Below are 18,438 nucleotides of genomic sequence, written 5' to 3' on the forward strand. Positions count from 1 at the left end.
ATAGTTTGAATTTACACATGCAATTGCACACACTTCTTTTGATCAGGAATCAAACATATACTTTCTACTGTAAATTCTTCATTTTTCATCCATGTTAGGCTGCAGCTAACCATGAACACTAAACAAAATCAGAATAATTAAACTTGTTGCTGCAAGGTCTACATATATATATATATATATATATATATATATATATATATATATATATATATATATATATTTACACACACACACATATATATATATATATATATATTATTTTTTTTGTGCCATAGGGTCACTTTACCTCACTAACTGCATGAGATTAGGGAGTAGGAGGGAAATACAGCTCCCTGTTATAAAAGGTGCTGTCCAAGCTGCTTATACAACCTCTGGACTCTACCATGTGGCGATTTCATCTCTGTCTCCTGGTAGCCCTTGCTGGTGAGTACATAAAGACCAGAACATATTTAAGACTGATTTAACTGCATGTTTTAGAGTGTGGTCAGTAGAAATCCTGGCTGAACATTGTTTAGAACTGAGCACAATTAATTTTTCCACATAAGTTTGTACTTTAATGCTGATTCATATGAAAGGAGGACAGTAATGTATCTCTTTTTTTCCCCATTAGCCAGTGAGGCCATCAATTACGGTATGGAAACACTATTATGTACACCACCCATTATTCTAAGATTTACTATAATATTGTTTTTATTATTGTATTTGATGTTTTAAATATCTGTAAAGTTAATTAGGATTCATTCAGATACATATTAACATCCTGGTTCATCATTTTTCATTTCAAATTTCTGAAATTTCTCAATGGCTAACATTTTAGAGCCTTTCCTGAACTCTAAAAAAACATATGAGTATAAATATGAGGGACTGGTGCGAGTGGGACGAGAACTGCCAGACTTGGTTGAGTCAGCAATGAAGATGAGGTGCACTTTTAAAATCATTGGCGAATCACCTCAAACCTTTGTGCTCCAGGTACCAACACTGTTGCCCCAATTCCATCATTTTCTTTTTTCAGTCTATTCTAGCTAAGCAATCTGATATATTTATTCTTAACTCAGCAGATAGTAAGAATAACTAGATCACTTCTAAACGTTATAAAATGTGCTTTTCCATTTTAGATCTCAAATGTAGATGTTGAAGACTTTAATGGCTTACCTGGGAAAAGTGTCTTCAGCCCTTCCCAAAAGCTCACTAAGCGACTATCTGCCGAATTCAGCCAGCCAATCGTATTTGAATTCTCCAAAGGACAAATTACTGACATTCGCACAGCACCTGGAGTCTCAAACACAGTTGTAAATATTGTGAGGGGGATCCTTGGATTTCTACAAGTCACGGTCAAAACCACCCAAAGTTTTTATGAACTGGTGGAGGTATGAAATCTACATATTAATTGAACAAGCCAGTCCTTAATAAGAGTATAACTCTATGGGGAAAACAAAACAATATGAATATATAATTTTTGTATTTCTTTAGTTGGGAATTCATGGTGTATGTCAAAGCAGTTACACTGTTGAGGAAGACTCCAATGCCAAAGAGCTGATAGTGAACCAAATGGTTGATATTGCCAACTGTCAACAGCCAGCTGCTTTATACCGAGGAATGGCTCTTGCCCCTGAAGACAAACTCAGCAAACAGGTGTTTCATTATATTTCAGTTTTAAAGTTGAACATGAAGTCTGAAAGTTCAACCTTGAACTGATCTGAATGCTGTTTAAATTTACAGAGAGGCGAGAGTGTGGTTTCAACAGTGAAACACACTTACACAGTGAAGTCCACAGCAGATGGCGGTTTGATCACTAAAGCATTTGCTCAAGAGCGCCAATATTTCACACCATTCAACGTAAAGGGAGGAAACTCCAGACTTTTGGCATTGTAAGTACTTAAAAGCAGCTAACAAATTGTTGCGAGACTGATTGTGCATGACAATATGTTACTTTTTCCAGACGGGATATTGAGCTTCTGAAAGTTTCAGACACAACTGACAAAATAGTGACCGGACAGATGCAGAGCAGAGGCAACCTGATGTACAAGACAGAAAAGGATCTCAGACCAATTCCTGTTGTGATGATCAACCTGAACGAACCAGTGCCAAAGGCAAACCTCCAAGATCACGCACTCGTAAACATTCAAACATTTTCAGGCATGTAGATTAACTCATAAACATCTTTTGATTGTCCTGTACCCTAACAGATTTTAGATTTAATCAAGCGCTTGGCACAGGCTAACATATATCACGTGGAGAGCACAAGCAGCTCAGATATTCTGAATCTAATTCAGTTGCTACGTGTGGCGTCACTTGAGAACCTAGAGCAGTTATGGAAGCAGGTCTCAGGAAATGATGAGCACAGGTATTTTCTTTACACCTGTCTAAGAACTATGCAATCCTATATCTTCTCCTACTAACTTCTTTTTTGGTCTTCAGGAGGTGGTTCCTGGACTTGGTTGTGGAGGTAACAGATGAGAGGATCCTCAAATTCCTTGAAACCAAATTCAAAGCAGGCGACATTACAGCAAATGAGGCAGGACAGGCACTGGTAGTCGCATTTAACCACTTGTCTGCTGAGCCTGTGTCAGTGGCATTAGCTCAGGTGAGTCAGTGATCTAGTTAAATAATTGTTATGCAACCATTAATGTCATGTTTATTTGCCTTATGCTCTGTTCTGCTTTGCAGGAGTTCCTGACAATTCCTTTTAGTAAATCGCATCCTCTCCTATGGAATACTGTAGTTTTGGCATATGGCTCTTTAGTACACAGATACTGTGTGTATACTGATCCCTGTCCCATCACCGTGGTGCAGGTATCTGTGGTCTCCTACTTTTGTGTCCCAGATGATTAATACAAATATCAGATTTTATTTAAGCTTTATGTGGAACTTATTACTCTGATTTTTACATCTACCATGTCGTTTGTGAATAATGTTATTCAGCCATTGTTGGATATGGCTACAAGTGGCCTGAGTAAAAACTCTGAGGAGGATATGGTCCTTGCACTGAAGGCCTTGGGAAATGCAGCACATCCCTCCAGTATCAAGACTCTCCTAAAGTTCCTTCCAGGCTACACAGCAGGAGCTGAAAAGCTTCCAACCAGGGTACAGAGTGCTGCGGTCCAGTCATTCAGACTACTTGCAAGCAGGGACCCCCACAGTGTAAGTGAATCAGTGTTTTTTTGTGAGTGTGATGAATTACTGCATATTCATATTTATTTTAGAACTACAGTAACAGATTTCTAATAAATAGGAAAAAAATTACCTTGCGTTACTACTTTGAAAAAGTAACTCAGATATTCTCTGAAAATAAAAAGCAATTTGTTACTTTACTAGTTACTTGAAAAAAGTAATCTGATTAGACAACTTGCGTTACTTGTAATGTGTTACCCTCAACACTGTATATAAGTATATAGACATTTGAAATGTAATAATAATAATAATAAATATAGCTGCAAGCAGCAATTAAGGGGCCAAGCACTACAGAAGCAAGCAATGCAGCAAGCATCAAGCAGCAAAAGTTATTAGTATTTTTGTAAAGTGAAAAAAAGTGCCGTGACATTCAGCCAAGTATGGTGACCCATACTCAGAATTCGTGCTCTGCATTTAACCCATCCAAAGTGCACACACACAGAGCAGTGAACACACACACACTGTGAACACACACCCGGAGCAGTGGGCAGCCATTTATGCTGCGGCGCCCGGGGAGCAGTTGGGGGTTCGATGCCTTGCTCAAGGGCACCTCAGTCATGGTATTGTGGGTGGAGAGAGAACTGTACATGCACTCCCCCCACCCACAATTCCTGCCGGCCGTAGAGTCGAACTCACAACCCTTCGACTGCAAGTCCAACTCTCTCTCCAAAATGTTTTAAGTACCATCAGGGCATGGTGCCGAAGACCCATACTGAGTTTCATAATGATATGCTAATGCATTTATAACATTTTACTACAAAATTCTAAATGGCCGATGCCCTAAATAGCTGACAAGGGAACATTGGGTATGGTTCGACTCTGCATTCTGCACCGTATATATATATATATATATATATATATATTTTTTTTTTTTTTTTTTTTTTTGGCCATACCTTTCAGAAGTTATAATCAAAAATATACATTTTTCATATCTCTTTTTTATTTTTACTTTACGGTTCAAACATTATTAGCATAAATACTAGTGCAAATTTGGACAGTTAGTGGCGCTAGAGGGATTGAGTTAAAAACTTCCAATTAGCTATGGCGACAGATCAGGCTGTTTGGCTCTAGCTGTTTGCCAAATTTCATAACTTTTCCGCAAGCGGTTCTATGGGCTACCATGGACTTCCAGACAACTAAGTATTGAGTTAAAGGGTTGGTTGATCAGCTTTTTAGAAAGGCTTGATTGTATTTATGAGGTGCAGTTCAGGGCTCTGAACCGGTTCAAGGAACAAAAATGAAAACCGGAAACGAACGAAATTTTGGCAGGAACAGAACCAGAAACTATGTTAGTTCCTAACAGAATTGAAAATTTGAAATGGCCATTAACAGCTTAAAAACTTTATTTTATCGTTCCATTTAATATTTGAATATTTTTTGCTGTCAACCAATCATGAATTCCAGTAAAACGTCCTATGAAAAAGTGATGATGAAGCCAATGAGTGAAATGTCCGCTCAGCTGTGAACTCATCATAGGTAAGACACAATGGCAATGCACCGCCCTTATCTGAGTTTATCTGAGTATAGTGTAAGATGAATTCAACAGATCACACGCACCTGCAGCGCTTCTGTGAATGGAGAAAACAGAAAAACTATAGGATTACATAAAAAGGAATAAGAATATACACTAAATATATTAAATCATATTGACAGATCATTGAAACAAAAGAAAAAATGTGCTAAATTACAGTTCATTGTGACACGTTCCAAAGTTTTCGGAAAGGAAAACAAAACAGCAGAGAGTGGGCCCCTAGTTTTCTTTATTTTACAAAAGCTTTTACAATTTGAATTATTTTGTAAAAGCTTGACAGCTTTGAATAATGTCTTGCTTCTGTATAATCAACTAGCGTTGGTATGGAATTACACGCACACACAACATAATTTTGCTATATTGAAGCCTGTTCATTTTCAAAAAAGAGATAAAGAAACAAATAAAAAAGTTACACTGCTCCGTTGTACAAAATTTGTTGCGTTCAGTGTGACCACGCCTCACTGTGCTGATAAATCCGATGTAAAGGATGATGTTTTATGTCGATGAAAGTACAAACACTATATAATAAATCATATTTTAGCATCCAGATACGTCGGGAATATGGAAACATTTGGATTCGTGCCGAATGAGAGAGGTAGGCATCAGCTTCATTGTAAATTAATTAATTTATGTCAATTAATTAATAAATTAATGTTTTTGGATTGACGTTTTTATAGCCTCAACTTTAGATGATTTGTTTTGGAGAGAAACTAATAACTGTTCTTAGAATGTGTGTTACCATTTTGCTTTAGCTTAAAGGCATTTTAGCCTTCATTATTTTGGAAAGTAATAGGGCTAATAATATCAGAGGAACGCAGGAACAGAAACTTTAAAATATCAATTCTGTTCAGAGTGAACCGATTTAATTTTTTTGTTCGTTTTCAAGCCGTGGTGCAGTGTAACATGTTAATGTTTTTTTTTTTATTATTATTATTTTCATATATTATACCTTTATTCTACCCTGCTGTTTCCGTTCTTGTCAAAACGGTCTGTTGAGTTCCTGGTACTGGAAGCCCCTCCCTCAGAAATATGCAATGGGCTCAAATTGGTTAGCTGGCCCAGTGTGTTTTGATTTGTTAACCACACAGTGCACGTTGTCCAGAAACAACACACCCCATTACCATTAAAGGTGTTCGCGGGGGTGGGGTTTATGTAAATGTAAGAGGTAGGACATTAGGACTGATTTTGTATCTTCTGTCACAGTAACACCGTGAGATTGTGGTGAAGACACATTGTGCAAACATTTGTTTGCTATCCAGGACGTGTGTCCAGTCACTGTTTTTCCTTTTTAGTTTTAGCTATACAAACTGCCTACCATATTTTATACTACCATTTGCTGAACGCCCTAGGGGCATGCGAGGAGAGGGAGAGAGCGGGTCTGGTGTTTTACATTGTATGTTTGTTTTTGTTCTGTTTTGACTCTCTCTGATAACTTGTGTATACAATGTTAGGTTCTCTAATTGAAATACTAGGGTGATGTGTAGTTTTCCAAAGAGACAAACGCCTGCAGTGGTGTGTGTGTGAAGTGAAGAGGGGATATTGCTGTGAATCACGTGTGATATATTTAATTGGGTTGTTTTACCTGTGTATTCTTAAATTATTTATTAAGAGTGACGTGTGGTGTGCTTTAAATTCTGACACGTCTCAGGAGGGAAACTCCGTGCACGCCCTTAACCATTTGGTGTTTTGATTGAGGGAAGTTTCATAAAGTATAACAGTTGTCTTTTAAAAATTGTTTATATAATTGAACTATTGTGAAATAAATAAATGTTTTTTTTTTTTTTTTTTGACATACCAGCTTCCATCTGTGTCTTTTAATTAGGGTGGATTGCGTGAAACCAGGTAGTTCTTTTGAACTGAATATTTTATAATTTGATTTAAGTAGTATAGAGAGTGTTTGATAGACTCCTAAAGGTCACATAAATATCATTGGTTTGTTGGCATGCAAGTGATTTAATGCACAAGGTAAGCTTTCATTTACAAGGTAAGCTGTCCACGAATTGTGTGTGATGCAGAACTAACTTGACAAAATGTGGCTGAAAAGTCCACTGAAAATATATCTTCTTACATGTTTCAGCTGGTTAATATGATAAAATTACCTTCCACTGCAAAACCATTTTAACATTTGTTAGTGAGTGTTAATTTGCCATACTGGTTAGGTTTGTCAAGAATGTTGTTACAGGACCAAGAAAAGATAATGATCCATAAGCAGATGCTACTTGATAAAATGAGTACAAATGTCTCCATCAGCAGTGTCCACTTTCAGCAGATGCAGACCATCTTTCTACTTCTTGTATGCGTGCAGGTGCAAGACATTGTCTTGAACCTCTTTCTACAAAGGACTCTTCCTGCTGAAATCCGCATGCTGGCCTGTATGGTGCTTCTAGAGACCAAGCCATCCATATCTCTAATCTCAGTAATAAGTGAAGTCCTGTTGGAGGAAATTGACCTGCAGGTTGCCAGCTTCTCCTATTCTCTACTCAAAGGCATTTCCAAGTCCCGTACCCCTGATAATCAACATCTGTAAGCATGCTCAAATGTGTACTGTGTTTTACTCCTCTCCTTTCAGAACATTTGAATTGTCCTCATTCCTTTTTATTTTCTTCTAAAAAAAGATCCACTGCCTGTAATATTGCGATAAAGATTCTTACCCCCAAACTTGGTCGTCTGAGTTATCGCTACAGCAAGAATTTGCATTTGGACTGGTTCCATGGTGAGTTTATGTTACCTTTCTAATTGCTAGCTTTGTTGTACAACCTACTGTATTAGTGGTGGTGGGAATGGTCTGATACCGTTTCTTGTCTCATCAGATGACTTTTTATTTGGGACATCTGCCGACATTTATATGCTGCAAAATGAAAGTCTTATACCCACAAAACTTATGTTTAAGGGAAAAATTCATTTCATTGGGAGAATATTGCAATTTCTTGAGGTAATCAAACCAAAGCAATAACGTGCAGTGTAATTTTATGTACTGTATTCCATATTTGTATATGTAATCCTTCATATATTTCCAGTTTGGTTTCCGCGCAGATGGACTCCAAGAGCTGTTAGCAGGAAAAATCCCTCAACTCAAGAAAGATTTAGGAATCATAGATTTTGCCACTGTAATGAAAATTGTGAGCATCTTCAGCCTCAGAAATGAAAATGTATCTAATGAAATGATCTACAAAATGCATGACTTATGTCAGTCATTTGATTAACGGCTATGCTTTGATCTTTAAAGCTTTCTGACTGGCAGAACCTACCAAAAGACAGACCTCTATTGACAGCATATGCTCGCGTGTTTGGACAGGAAGCATTTTTAATGGATGTAAGAGGAGACTCTATTCAGAGCATCATAAAGGTATTCCACCATCTGTTTTTTTTAATCATAAGGTGATAGAGACTTTTTTGATCTTGTTGATTCTTTATTTAAATAGATTCAACTGAAAAACATTCATTTATTTTCTGCTCAGTCATTTAGTCCTTCTGCTGGGAAGGAGAGTAAGGTTTGGGAAAAGATTCAGGATGTTCAAAAAGGGACTTCCTGGCACTGGACCAAACCACATCTTGTGTATGAAGCTCGATTCATACAGCCAACTTGTCTTGGTCTCCCAGTTGAAATCAGCAAATATTATTCAATAATAAATGCTGTTACAATGAAAGGTGAAGCTTTCTTCTATGATTTATTGTCAATTTCACATAAGATGTATTTTAATACTTTAAAAAATAGGAGCTAAACGTAAAAATTATTATATATTCTATGTTTACAGCTAAAGCAGAAATTAATCCTCCTCCCAAGGAACATCTGGGTGAGCTGCTAAGCTCCGATATTTCCCTACACACAGATGGCTTTGTTGGGTAATGATCAAAAGTTATCAGTTATCATTCATTATTAGACACTGATAAATAGTGGTGTGGATGTAGCAACATGCAAAACTGCAATTTTAATCTAGGGGATTGTGCATGAACCATAAAAAAATAGTCCATATGCAAAAAATTCCAAGGTGTCTAAAGTCTAGGGGTGTCCCCAACTAAGGATTTTCATAGTCGAATCAGAATTTTCATAGTCAAAACGGAATTTTCATAAGTCGAAACAGAATTTTCGAATCTTGCTTATATTCGACTGATAGTTGAATCATATGTTTGGGGGCGGGGCAAAATACATTGAGTCAAGTCAGACATTTGACAGTCATAATTACTGATGTTAACACACAGGGAAAATGTGTAACAAATGCCTGTATCTTAACAGATATAAACACTGTAAATAATGTTTTTTTATGTTTTGATTAAAAGTTAGCACTAAACGTCAGCGAAACCCTAACAATTCACATTTTTTACAATAGTGCTCTCATTATAAAGTTAGCCTATATGACATTAGTTAATGTTCTGCATTTCTGTTTTGAGCTGCACGTGCTGAAGATGACCAGTAGAGTGACGCATTTGATAGCACGTTTTTAATCAATAGGATCACATTAATTTAATGTAGAATACGCTTCGTTATTTATACAACGTTGACTTGATTGCAAATAAATGCACAGAGACTATTTAACTGAACAGAGATGACATAACTGAATCCAATGATGAACTGCCTTTAACTATCATTTTTGCATTATTGACACTGTTTTCCTAATGAATGTTGTTCAGTTGCTTTGACGCAATGTATTTTGTTTAAAGCGCTATATAAATAAAGGTGACTTTGACTTTGACTTTGACAACATAACATTAATATTAAGACTCATAGGCTATCCATAAAAAGAGCCCGACTGCACATGAACACATCTACGGGGCTCTGAACGTGAACTCCTTTTGTGGATGCGTTCTTCACGAAACAATGTGCAGAAACACGGCAGCTAAACTCTAAAAATATAAAAAACAGCGTTTTATTATAATGGTGTTCTCATTATAATGGTATGGGTATGAAAGTCGTAGTTATTTATATTCTGCTATTTGTCCTGCTCGTGCTGCGCGGTAAAGCGATAATCACCGTAATACTACTGTACAATGAAGTGCCTGACTCAAAAACAATTCCATCTTATATCAGGTAAATAATATATCCACGATATATATATATATACACCGGCTGAAATGTTTTGAAATCACTTGTAACCTACCTGTTCGAAAAATCCAGTCGCAGCCTGTGTCAGTTTGAGTCTTGGTAAAGTTTTAAATCCCTGCCACCAAGATGCTCCTCTGTCGGTCACGGATTATGGAAAGTGAAACATAAATCTATAGGGGTGGTTGGATTTAATCATGCACTTTAAAATATTAATTTGAAAGTTCTTTCTTTTCAGATTCTTATTAACAGCTTTATCATAATAGGCTGCATATTCACTTATTGGGAGAAAACCGAAAGTTCTATGTGAAATCAGACATTTGAGCGCTCACATATTCAGAATGGCATAATCATAACAGCCCGCGAATATTCGACTGTTAGATTGGTAGTCGAATCAGGCTCCTCGAATCGAAGCATCGAATCGTCCACTATTTGGGGTCACCCCTACTAAGGTCATATAATAGATAGCTTTGTGTGAACATTTAAATTGCCAAATTCACAGGAGGTTCACTAAATAATGAAAAGAGTTTACATTTTTGGGTTCTTCCTGGCTTCTCTGTGCTGATGGTTGACTTTCCTCCTGTTTACAGAGTGACAAAGGATCATTTTGTCTTTCATGGAATCAACACCGATCTTTTCCAGTGTGGCACTGAGATGAACAGTAAGATAGTAACTGCCCTGCCATGGGCATTTGACTTGAAAATAAACAGGAAAGAGCAAAAGTATGAAATGAACTTAACTCCAATCAAAACGGTCACTGAATTATTTTCAGTCAAGTATGTTTTCCATGATTTCCACAGCACCATTGTGATATGTAATTAGCTGTCACCAAATATACTGATGATTTCTCACTCTACATCCAACAGTTCTAATGTGTTCTCTGTTCTGAGAAACATTGAGGATCCATCCGTCTTCAAAATAACTCCCATGATGCCTGAGACAGAGGACTCCGAAAGGAGTCTGCCACTGGCCAGGATTTTACCCACTTCAAGGGGTGATAAGGTATAAAAGCCTTCACAATACTAGAACAAAATGGAGATGTTTGGAAAATCCTGCAAACTAAATAGCTGTGTTTTCTGCGGCAGACCAAGAACTCTGAGGTGAAATTTAGGCAATGCGCTGATGCCAAGATTTATGGAACTTCGATCTGCATCGAGGCAGAAGCCAAACGAGCACACTACCTTCATGAATATCCTCTGTACTACTTCCTGGGACACACCCGCTTTTCATATCAACTAGAACCAGGTACCAGAAACTTGACTTAATTATTGATATAATTCAAAACTTATATTTAAATATCCCTGCCAGTAACTTGTTAATTGTTCCAAAGCTGAGGGTGCCAAACCCATTGAAAAAATTCAGATTCAGGTCACTGCTGGCAGAAAAAACCCTCCAGGAGTCAGTGAAATGATTAATCTCAGCCACAGAGTATTCAAGGTACCATGACTGACTTTATTAGTTATAGGAGTTGTAATTGTTTCCAGTGTTGAACTCAGAATTAATGTGATATTTTGTTATACATGCTCCTGTGTAGGACACAAGAGATGAGATCACCACCTGTGGGGAAAACAATTTATCCAATTCATTCCCAGCATCTCAGGTGCATTACATCTGAATAACATCTGAAGTCATTAATTCAAATGAGGTTATTAAAAAAGGAGGGTTTAATCAATCAACATTTTCTCTTATGTTTGGTTTTATGTATAACTGGAGAGGCAGACTGTAGCTTGATTACTACTGCACATAACTGTAATGCACTATAATGTTTTTATTAAGTCTACCCTGAGCTTTGTTTTAAAACTGCTGGTACATGAATTTAAATCCAAATGATTCTATAGAATACAGCTGTCTCCTTATTTGTACAGAGAGAGAGAGAAAAAAAGCATCTGTGAATTTGCCATGCAAAAGTAACATGATCTACAAAGTAATTATCCAGGAATAGCTCCATTTAATTTAAGCTCCATCATTTTCTCTATGCTGTAGGATTTAGATGCCACTCCAGAAAGTGTTGTCACAGTAAAAGCACTTGGTCTAAGTCCGCCAGCAAAACCCCTGGGCTATGAAGGTGTAGCCTTTTATCTGCCAACAGCCCAAAGAGACAATATTGAAATGATTGTCTCTGACGTTGGTGAAGAGGCAAACTGGAAAATGTGTGTCAATGCAAACACCGATAAGAGTCACTCATCAGCAAAGGTAAAGGTCTTTTGAGCTTTCTTGTGCAACTCATTCTCATCAGTTTTCTTATTGTATCACTGGTTTTCTTCTTGTGTTTTTAGGCCCATCTCCGATGGGGTGCAGAGTGTCAGACATATGATGTCTCTATGAGGGTGTCCACAGCATGCCAGCCAGAGTCTAAACCTTCCATATATACCAAGATCAACTGGGGAGCTCTGCCCTCAGTGTTCACAATGATTGGTCAAAGGTAAATTCATTATGCTCTTGATTTTTGTGAAATGTACAGCATGGAATTGTTACTTTTTATTTAAAATATATTTTCACATAACATTCCCTCAGAATTCAAGAGTACGTGCCTGGCATTTCTTATATGATGGGTTTCTACCAGAAATATGAGAAAAACCCAGAACGGCAGGCAGCTTTCACTGTTGTTGCGTCCTCACCAGAGACCTTTGACATGAGGATGAAAATTCCAGAGGTTGTTGTCTTAGGAACACATCATATGTCTTTTCTATTTCATATGTCTCATTGCCTTCCTGCTTTTTTAGGTTGATAAAATATTATTTTGTCCACTCTAGCGATCTATCTACAAAAAGGCAATTCAATCACCAATCGATCTTGCGGGGTTTCAAGCTGTGAACTTCACCATATCCACTTAACAGGTTAATTTATGAACTATGGATCAGAAAACTGTCCCTGTTCTTGTGTATTTGTGTAAACTTGGTATCTTACTGTTCTCTTAACAGGCTGGTGTTACAGAGCACTTCTGGAAGACAAATCCAACAACACAGTAAAATGGGCCATCAAAAGTTCTGATATTCAAAGATATTTGTTAAAAAGGTTAATTTTTAAGTATATGCCAAATAAATGAAGAGTGCATCAAGAGTTCAATGTGACAGAAATTCATTATGTTCAGACTGATTATTATATTCCAGCCTAGAGTTGATTAGACTTCAGATCATTTGCAAAATCTGCTTTATGTTCAGAAACATATTTGATCACAATTTTGCTTCTGTGAAATGGCACCTTCCAAGAAGGTCCAAGAGTCTCTTCACTTATTAATAGCAGCTCCTTAACTGCAACAAATTATATAACATATCACAGAAACTGAGTGAGCAAAGAGTCCAGTTTCCAGTGTATTAAAGTGCATTTTCAGTTATTCAGTCACAATATCCATTTACTGTTTCTACCTGCTTGCATGCATTTTGAATGTGTCTCCTTGGACCACTTCTACTTAAATTTCTTCAAACTCTACAGTCGAGGCCAAAAGTTTTGAGAATTACATAAATATTGGAAATTGGAAAAGTTGCTGCTTAAGTTTTTATAATAGCAATTTGCATATACTCCAAAATGTTATGAAGAGTGATCAGATGAATTGCATAGTCCTTCTTTACCATTATAATCCCAAAAAAAAACCTTTTCACTGCATTTCATTGCTGTCATTAAAGGACCTGCTGAGATCATTTCAGTAATCGTCTTGTTAACGTCAAACGTGTAAATTTCAGGCTGATTGGGTTAGAATGGCAGATTTGACATGTTAAAAGGAGGGTGATGCTTGAAATCATTGTTCTTCCATTGTTAACCATGGTGACCTGCAAAGAAACGCGTGCAGCCATCATTGTGTTGCATAAAAATGGCTTCACAGGCAAGGATATTGTGGCTACTAAGATTGCACCTAAATCAACAATTTATTGGATCATCAAGAACTTCAAGGAAAGAGGTTCAATTCTTGTAAAGAAGGCTTCAGGGAGTCCAAGAAAGTCCAGCAAGCGCCAGGATCGTCTCCTAAAGAGGATTCAGCTGCGGGATCGGAGTGCCACCAGTGCAGAGCTTGCTCAGGAATGGCAGCAGGCAGGTATCTGCAGGCATCTGCACGCACAGTGAGGCGAAGACTTTTGGAAGATGGCCTGGTGTCAAGAAGGGCAGAAAAGAAGCCACTTCTCTCCAAAAAAAACATCAGGGACAGATTGATCTTCTGCAGAAAGTATAGTGAATGGACTGCTGAGGACTGGGGCAAAGTCATATTCTCCGATGAAGCCCCTTTCCAATTGTTTGGGGCATCTGGAAAAAGGCTTGTCCGGAGAAGAAAAGGTGAGCGCTACCATCAGTCCTGTGTCATGCCAACAGTAAAGCATCCTGACACCATTCATGTGTGGGGTTGCTTCTCATCCAAGGGAGTGGGCTCACTCACAATTCTGCCCCAAAACACAGCCATGAATAAAGAATGGTACCAAAACACCCTCCAACAGCAACTTCTTCCAACAATCCAACAACAGTTTGGTGAAGAACAATGCATTTTCCAGCATGATGGAGAACCATGCCATAAGGCAAAAGTGATAACTAAGTGGCTCGGGGACCAGAATGTTGAAATTTTGGGTCCATGGCCTGGAAACTCCCCTGATCTTAATCCCATTGAGAACTTGTGGTCAATCCTCAAGAGGCGGGTGGACAAACAAAAACCCACTAATTCTGACAAACTCCAAGAAGTGATTATGAAAGAATGGGTTGCTATCAGTCAGGATTTGGCCCAGAAGTTGATTGAGAGCATGCCCAGTCGAATTGCAGAGGTCCTGAAAAAGAAGGGCCAACACTGCAAATACTGACTCTTTGCATAAATGTCATGTAATTGTCGATAAAAGCCTTTGAAACTTATGAAGTGCTTTTAATTATATTACAGTACATCACAGAAACAACTGAAACAAATATCTAAAAGCAGTTTAGCAGCAAACTTTTTGAAAACTAATATTTATGTAATTCTCAAAACTTTTGGCCACGACTGTACATGTCAAGACAAGTCACCTTTATTTAATTAATGCTTTATACAAAGCAGATTGTGTCAAACTATGTTAAACAGGAAAGTTGTGTCAATGATGCAAGAGGACACTAGTAAACAGTCAGTTTTTTCAGTTTAAGTCAGTTCATCATTGATTAAGTCATGTCATCGTCCAGCTCAGTTCAATTATGTTCTAATACTGTCTGTTCAATCCAGTTAACAATATTGGCAGAAATTAAATCTCCCCAACTAAGCAATCCAAAGGCTATAGAGGCAAGGAACCAAAACTCCATCGGTGACAGAAATGTTGAAAAAAGAAACCAGCCTCAGTCAGGGAGCCAGTTTTCCTCTGGCCAGATGAAACAAGCATGGTGTGGATTAATTCCATACTGCAGCTGAAGTCAGACAGAGCAGAGGACTTGTTTGGTTCTTGTAACCTTTGCTGAGGAATTGAATCGATGGCTGACAAAGCCTTCACATGAGACCTGTCTCTAGGACTCTGTCTCTAGGACCTCCCACTCTCCCTACGTGGGACCTGCCCACTATTCTGAGGGCCCTGAAAACTCCTCCCTTCGAGCCACTGCAGTCCATCGACCTTTGGTCCCTGTTGTTCAAAACTGCTCTTCTACTAGCATTAGCATTGGTGACTTGCAGGCATGAAGCAAATACTTTCTAAGTGGATAATCTATGCTATTCTGCTAGCCTACACTTCCTTAAAATATAATGCCCCATTAGAGTACAAGCTCACTCAACTAGAGGCATTGTCTCTTCATGGGTGTGGTCTGGCAGCGTGACCATTGTAGGAATTTGCACAGCAGCCGGCTGGATGTCGTCTGCCTGGCAGGCAAGGGTCCTTCTGTTTAACTGGTGCGCAGTTCGCTCTGAGTGCAGTTTGGATGTAATATGCCCAGACCTATCAGAGAGCTTACTTGTGTGCCTTTGGCCCCCATAGGTTCTGAGGCTGCACAAGTCTTCTGAAACGATCACTCGGCTGGGTGAGGCCTTCGTGAGGCTTAGCCCATTAACCTGGAGGGATTTATTGTTCTTGTTCTCTTGGGCCCTGAGGTGCCTAGGACAAGGATTACCATTGTTGTTCATCTACCACAGCACGGAGTGATTGTACTTTTCCCATAGTGTCTAGCAAAGACACAGTATGAGTGCAGTATTAATAGGGAATGTACTCAGTTACAAATGTAACCTCGGTTCCCTGAGATAAGGGCTAGCCGAGCCATGCAGCTGCATGACTCAGTCATCGCTTTAGTCTAAGTAACCTGAATCCTATGGCAAAGTGGCCACTAATATAGCCAGATGGTTTTTGTCGCACCGCTGCTGATCCATTGGTTTATTTTAGAAACATACTGTTCAAATCAATGCATTATTGAAAAAGGCTTCAGTTCAGTTCAGTTTTGTTCTCTAAATTTTAAATAGATCTTGCTTATTAAAATTGGCCACTAGAGTCAAAGTCAAAGTCAAAGTCACCTTTATTTATATAGCGCTTTAAACAAAATACATTGCGTCAAAGCAACTGAACAACATTCATTAGGAAAACAGTGTCAATAATGCAAAAATGATAGTTAAAGGCAGTTCATCATTGGATTCAGTTATGTCATCTCTGTTCAGTTAAATAGTGTCTGTGCATTTATTTGCAATCAAGTCAACGATATCGCTGTAGATGAAGTGTCCCCAACTAAGCAAGCCAGAGGCGACAGCGGCAAGGAACCAAAACTCCATCGGTGACAGAATGGAGAAAAAAACCTTGGGAGAAACCAGGCTCAGTTGGGGGGCCAGTTCTCCTCTGACCAGACGAAACCAGTAGTTCAATTCCAGGCTGCAGCAAAGTCAGATTGTGCAGAAGAATCATCTGTTTCCTGTGGTCTTGTCCTGGTGTTCCTCTGAGACAAGGTCTTTGCAGGGGATCTGTATCTGGGGCTCTAGTTGTCCTGGTCTCCACTGTCTTTCAGGGATGTAGAGGTTCTTTCTAGGTGCTGATCCAGCATCTGGTCTGGATACGTACTGGATCCGGGTGACTGCAGTGACCCTCTGATCTGGATACAGACTGGATCTGGTGGCCACGGTGACCTCGGAACAAGAGAGAAACAGACAAATATTAGCGTAGATGCCATTCTTCTAATGATGTAGCAAGTACATAGGGTGTTATGGGAAGTGTTTCTGGTTCCGGTTTACCTAATTAATGCAGCCTTAAAATCCTTTAACGGATTTGGATAATAAAAGCATATTAGTATGTTATGTGTATGCCAGGTTAAAGAGATGGGTCTTTAATCTAGATTTAAACTGCAAGAGTGTGTCTGCCTCCCGAACAATGTTAGGTAGGTTATTCCAGAGTTTGGGCGCCAAATAGGAAAAGGATCTGCCGCCTGCAGTTGATTTTGATATTCTAGGTATTATCAAATTGCCTGAGTTTTGAGAACGTAGCGGACATAGAGGATTATAATGTAAAAGGAGCTCATTCAAATACTGAGGTGCTAAACCATTCAGGGCTTTATAAGTAATAAGCAATATTTTAAAATCTATGCGATGCTTGATAGGGAGCCAGTGCATTGTTGACAGGACCGGGCTAATATGGTCATACTTCCTGGTTCTAGTAAGAACTCTTGCTGCTGCATTTTGGACTAGCTGTAGTTTGTTTACTAAGCGTGCAGAACAACCACCCAATAAAGCATTACAATAATCTAACCTTGCGGTCATAAATGCATGGATTAACATTTCTGCATTTGACATTGAGAGCATAGGCCGTAATTTAGATATATTTTTGAGATGGAAAAATGCAGTTTTACAAATGCTAGAAACGTGGCTTTCTAAGGAAAGATTGCGATCAAATAGCGCACCTAGGTTCCTAACTGATGACGAAAAATTGACAGAGCAACCATCAAGTCTTAGACAGTGTTCTAGGTTATTACAAGCAGAGTTTTTAGGTCCTATAATTAACACCTCTGTTTACTCGTCATCCAGTTTTTTATATCGACTATGCAATCCATTAGTTTTTCAAATTGGTGTGTTTCACCGGGCTGCGAAGAAATATAGAGCTGAGTATCATCAGCATAACAGTGAAAGCTAACACCATGTTTCCTGATGATATCTCCCAAGGGTAACATATAAAGCGTGAAGAGTAGCGGCCCTAGTACTGAGCCTTGAGGTACTCCATACTGCACTTGTGATCAATAGGATACATCTTCATTCACTGCTACGAACTGATGGCGGTCATATAAGTACGATTTAAACCATGCTAATGCACTTCCACTGATGCCAACAAGGTGTTCAAGTCTATGCAAAAGAATGTTGTGGTCAATTGTGTCAAACGCAGCACTAAGATCAAATAAAACTAATAGAGAGATACACCCACGATCAGATGATAAGAGCAGATCATTTGTAACTCTAAGGAGAGCAGTCTCAGTACTATGATACCGTCTAAATCCTGACTGGAAATCCTCACATATACCATTTTTCTCTAAGAAGGAATATAATTGTGTGGATACCACCTTTTCTAATATCTTGGACAGAAAAGGGAGATTCGAGATTGGTCTATAATTAACTAGTTCTTTGGGGTCAAGTTGTGGTTTTTTGATGAGAGGCTTAATAACAGCCAGTTTGAAGGTTTTGGGGACATATCCTAATGACAATGAGGAATTAATAATAGTCAGAAGAGGATCTATGACTTCTGGAAGCACCTCTTTTAGGAGCTTAGATGGTATAGGGTCTAACATACATGTTGTTGGTTTAGATGATTTAACA

General features: G+C 38.4%; 1 protein-coding gene across 1 annotated transcript; it reads left to right on the top strand.

Moving 5' to 3' along the window:
* The first annotated feature begins 289 nt into the window (after positions 1-289).
* Positions 290-12,898, top strand: vtg3 (vitellogenin 3, phosvitinless). The gene is made up of 28 exons (XM_059529056.1): positions 290-423; positions 611-631; positions 818-969; positions 1,116-1,367; positions 1,471-1,632; positions 1,720-1,868; positions 1,940-2,090; positions 2,187-2,344; positions 2,419-2,584; positions 2,668-2,793; positions 2,923-3,141; positions 7,008-7,225; positions 7,318-7,415; positions 7,513-7,634; positions 7,720-7,821; positions 7,929-8,048; positions 8,161-8,350; positions 8,458-8,545; positions 10,331-10,516; positions 10,607-10,742; positions 10,826-10,985; positions 11,071-11,177; positions 11,275-11,340; positions 11,724-11,933; positions 12,017-12,162; positions 12,255-12,393; positions 12,494-12,577; positions 12,662-12,898. The coding sequence occupies exons 1-27, from the start codon at positions 384-386 to the stop codon at positions 12,572-12,574; spliced, it is 3,765 nt and encodes a 1,254-aa protein (XP_059385039.1). The 5' UTR covers positions 290-383; the 3' UTR covers positions 12,575-12,577; positions 12,662-12,898.
* Positions 12,899-18,438: the final 5,540 nt, after the last annotated feature.

The sequence above is a fragment of the Carassius carassius genome, chromosome 38 (genome assembly GCF_963082965.1).
Source record: "Carassius carassius chromosome 38, fCarCar2.1, whole genome shotgun sequence".
NCBI lineage: Eukaryota > Metazoa > Chordata > Actinopteri > Cypriniformes > Cyprinidae > Carassius > Carassius carassius.

Excerpts from the sequence above, each read along its gene's own strand:
- vtg3 (XM_059529056.1), top strand. The coding sequence starts at position 384 with ATGTGGCGATTTCATCTCTGTCTCCTGGTAGCCCTTGCTG. Across the intron at positions 10,517-10,606 it reads ACTGAATTATTTTCAGTCAA|TTCTAATGTGTTCTCTGTTC; the intron begins GTATGTTTTCCA and ends TACATCCAACAG. Across the intron at positions 11,934-12,016 it reads AGAGTCACTCATCAGCAAAG|GCCCATCTCCGATGGGGTGC; the intron begins GTAAAGGTCTTT and ends TTGTGTTTTTAG.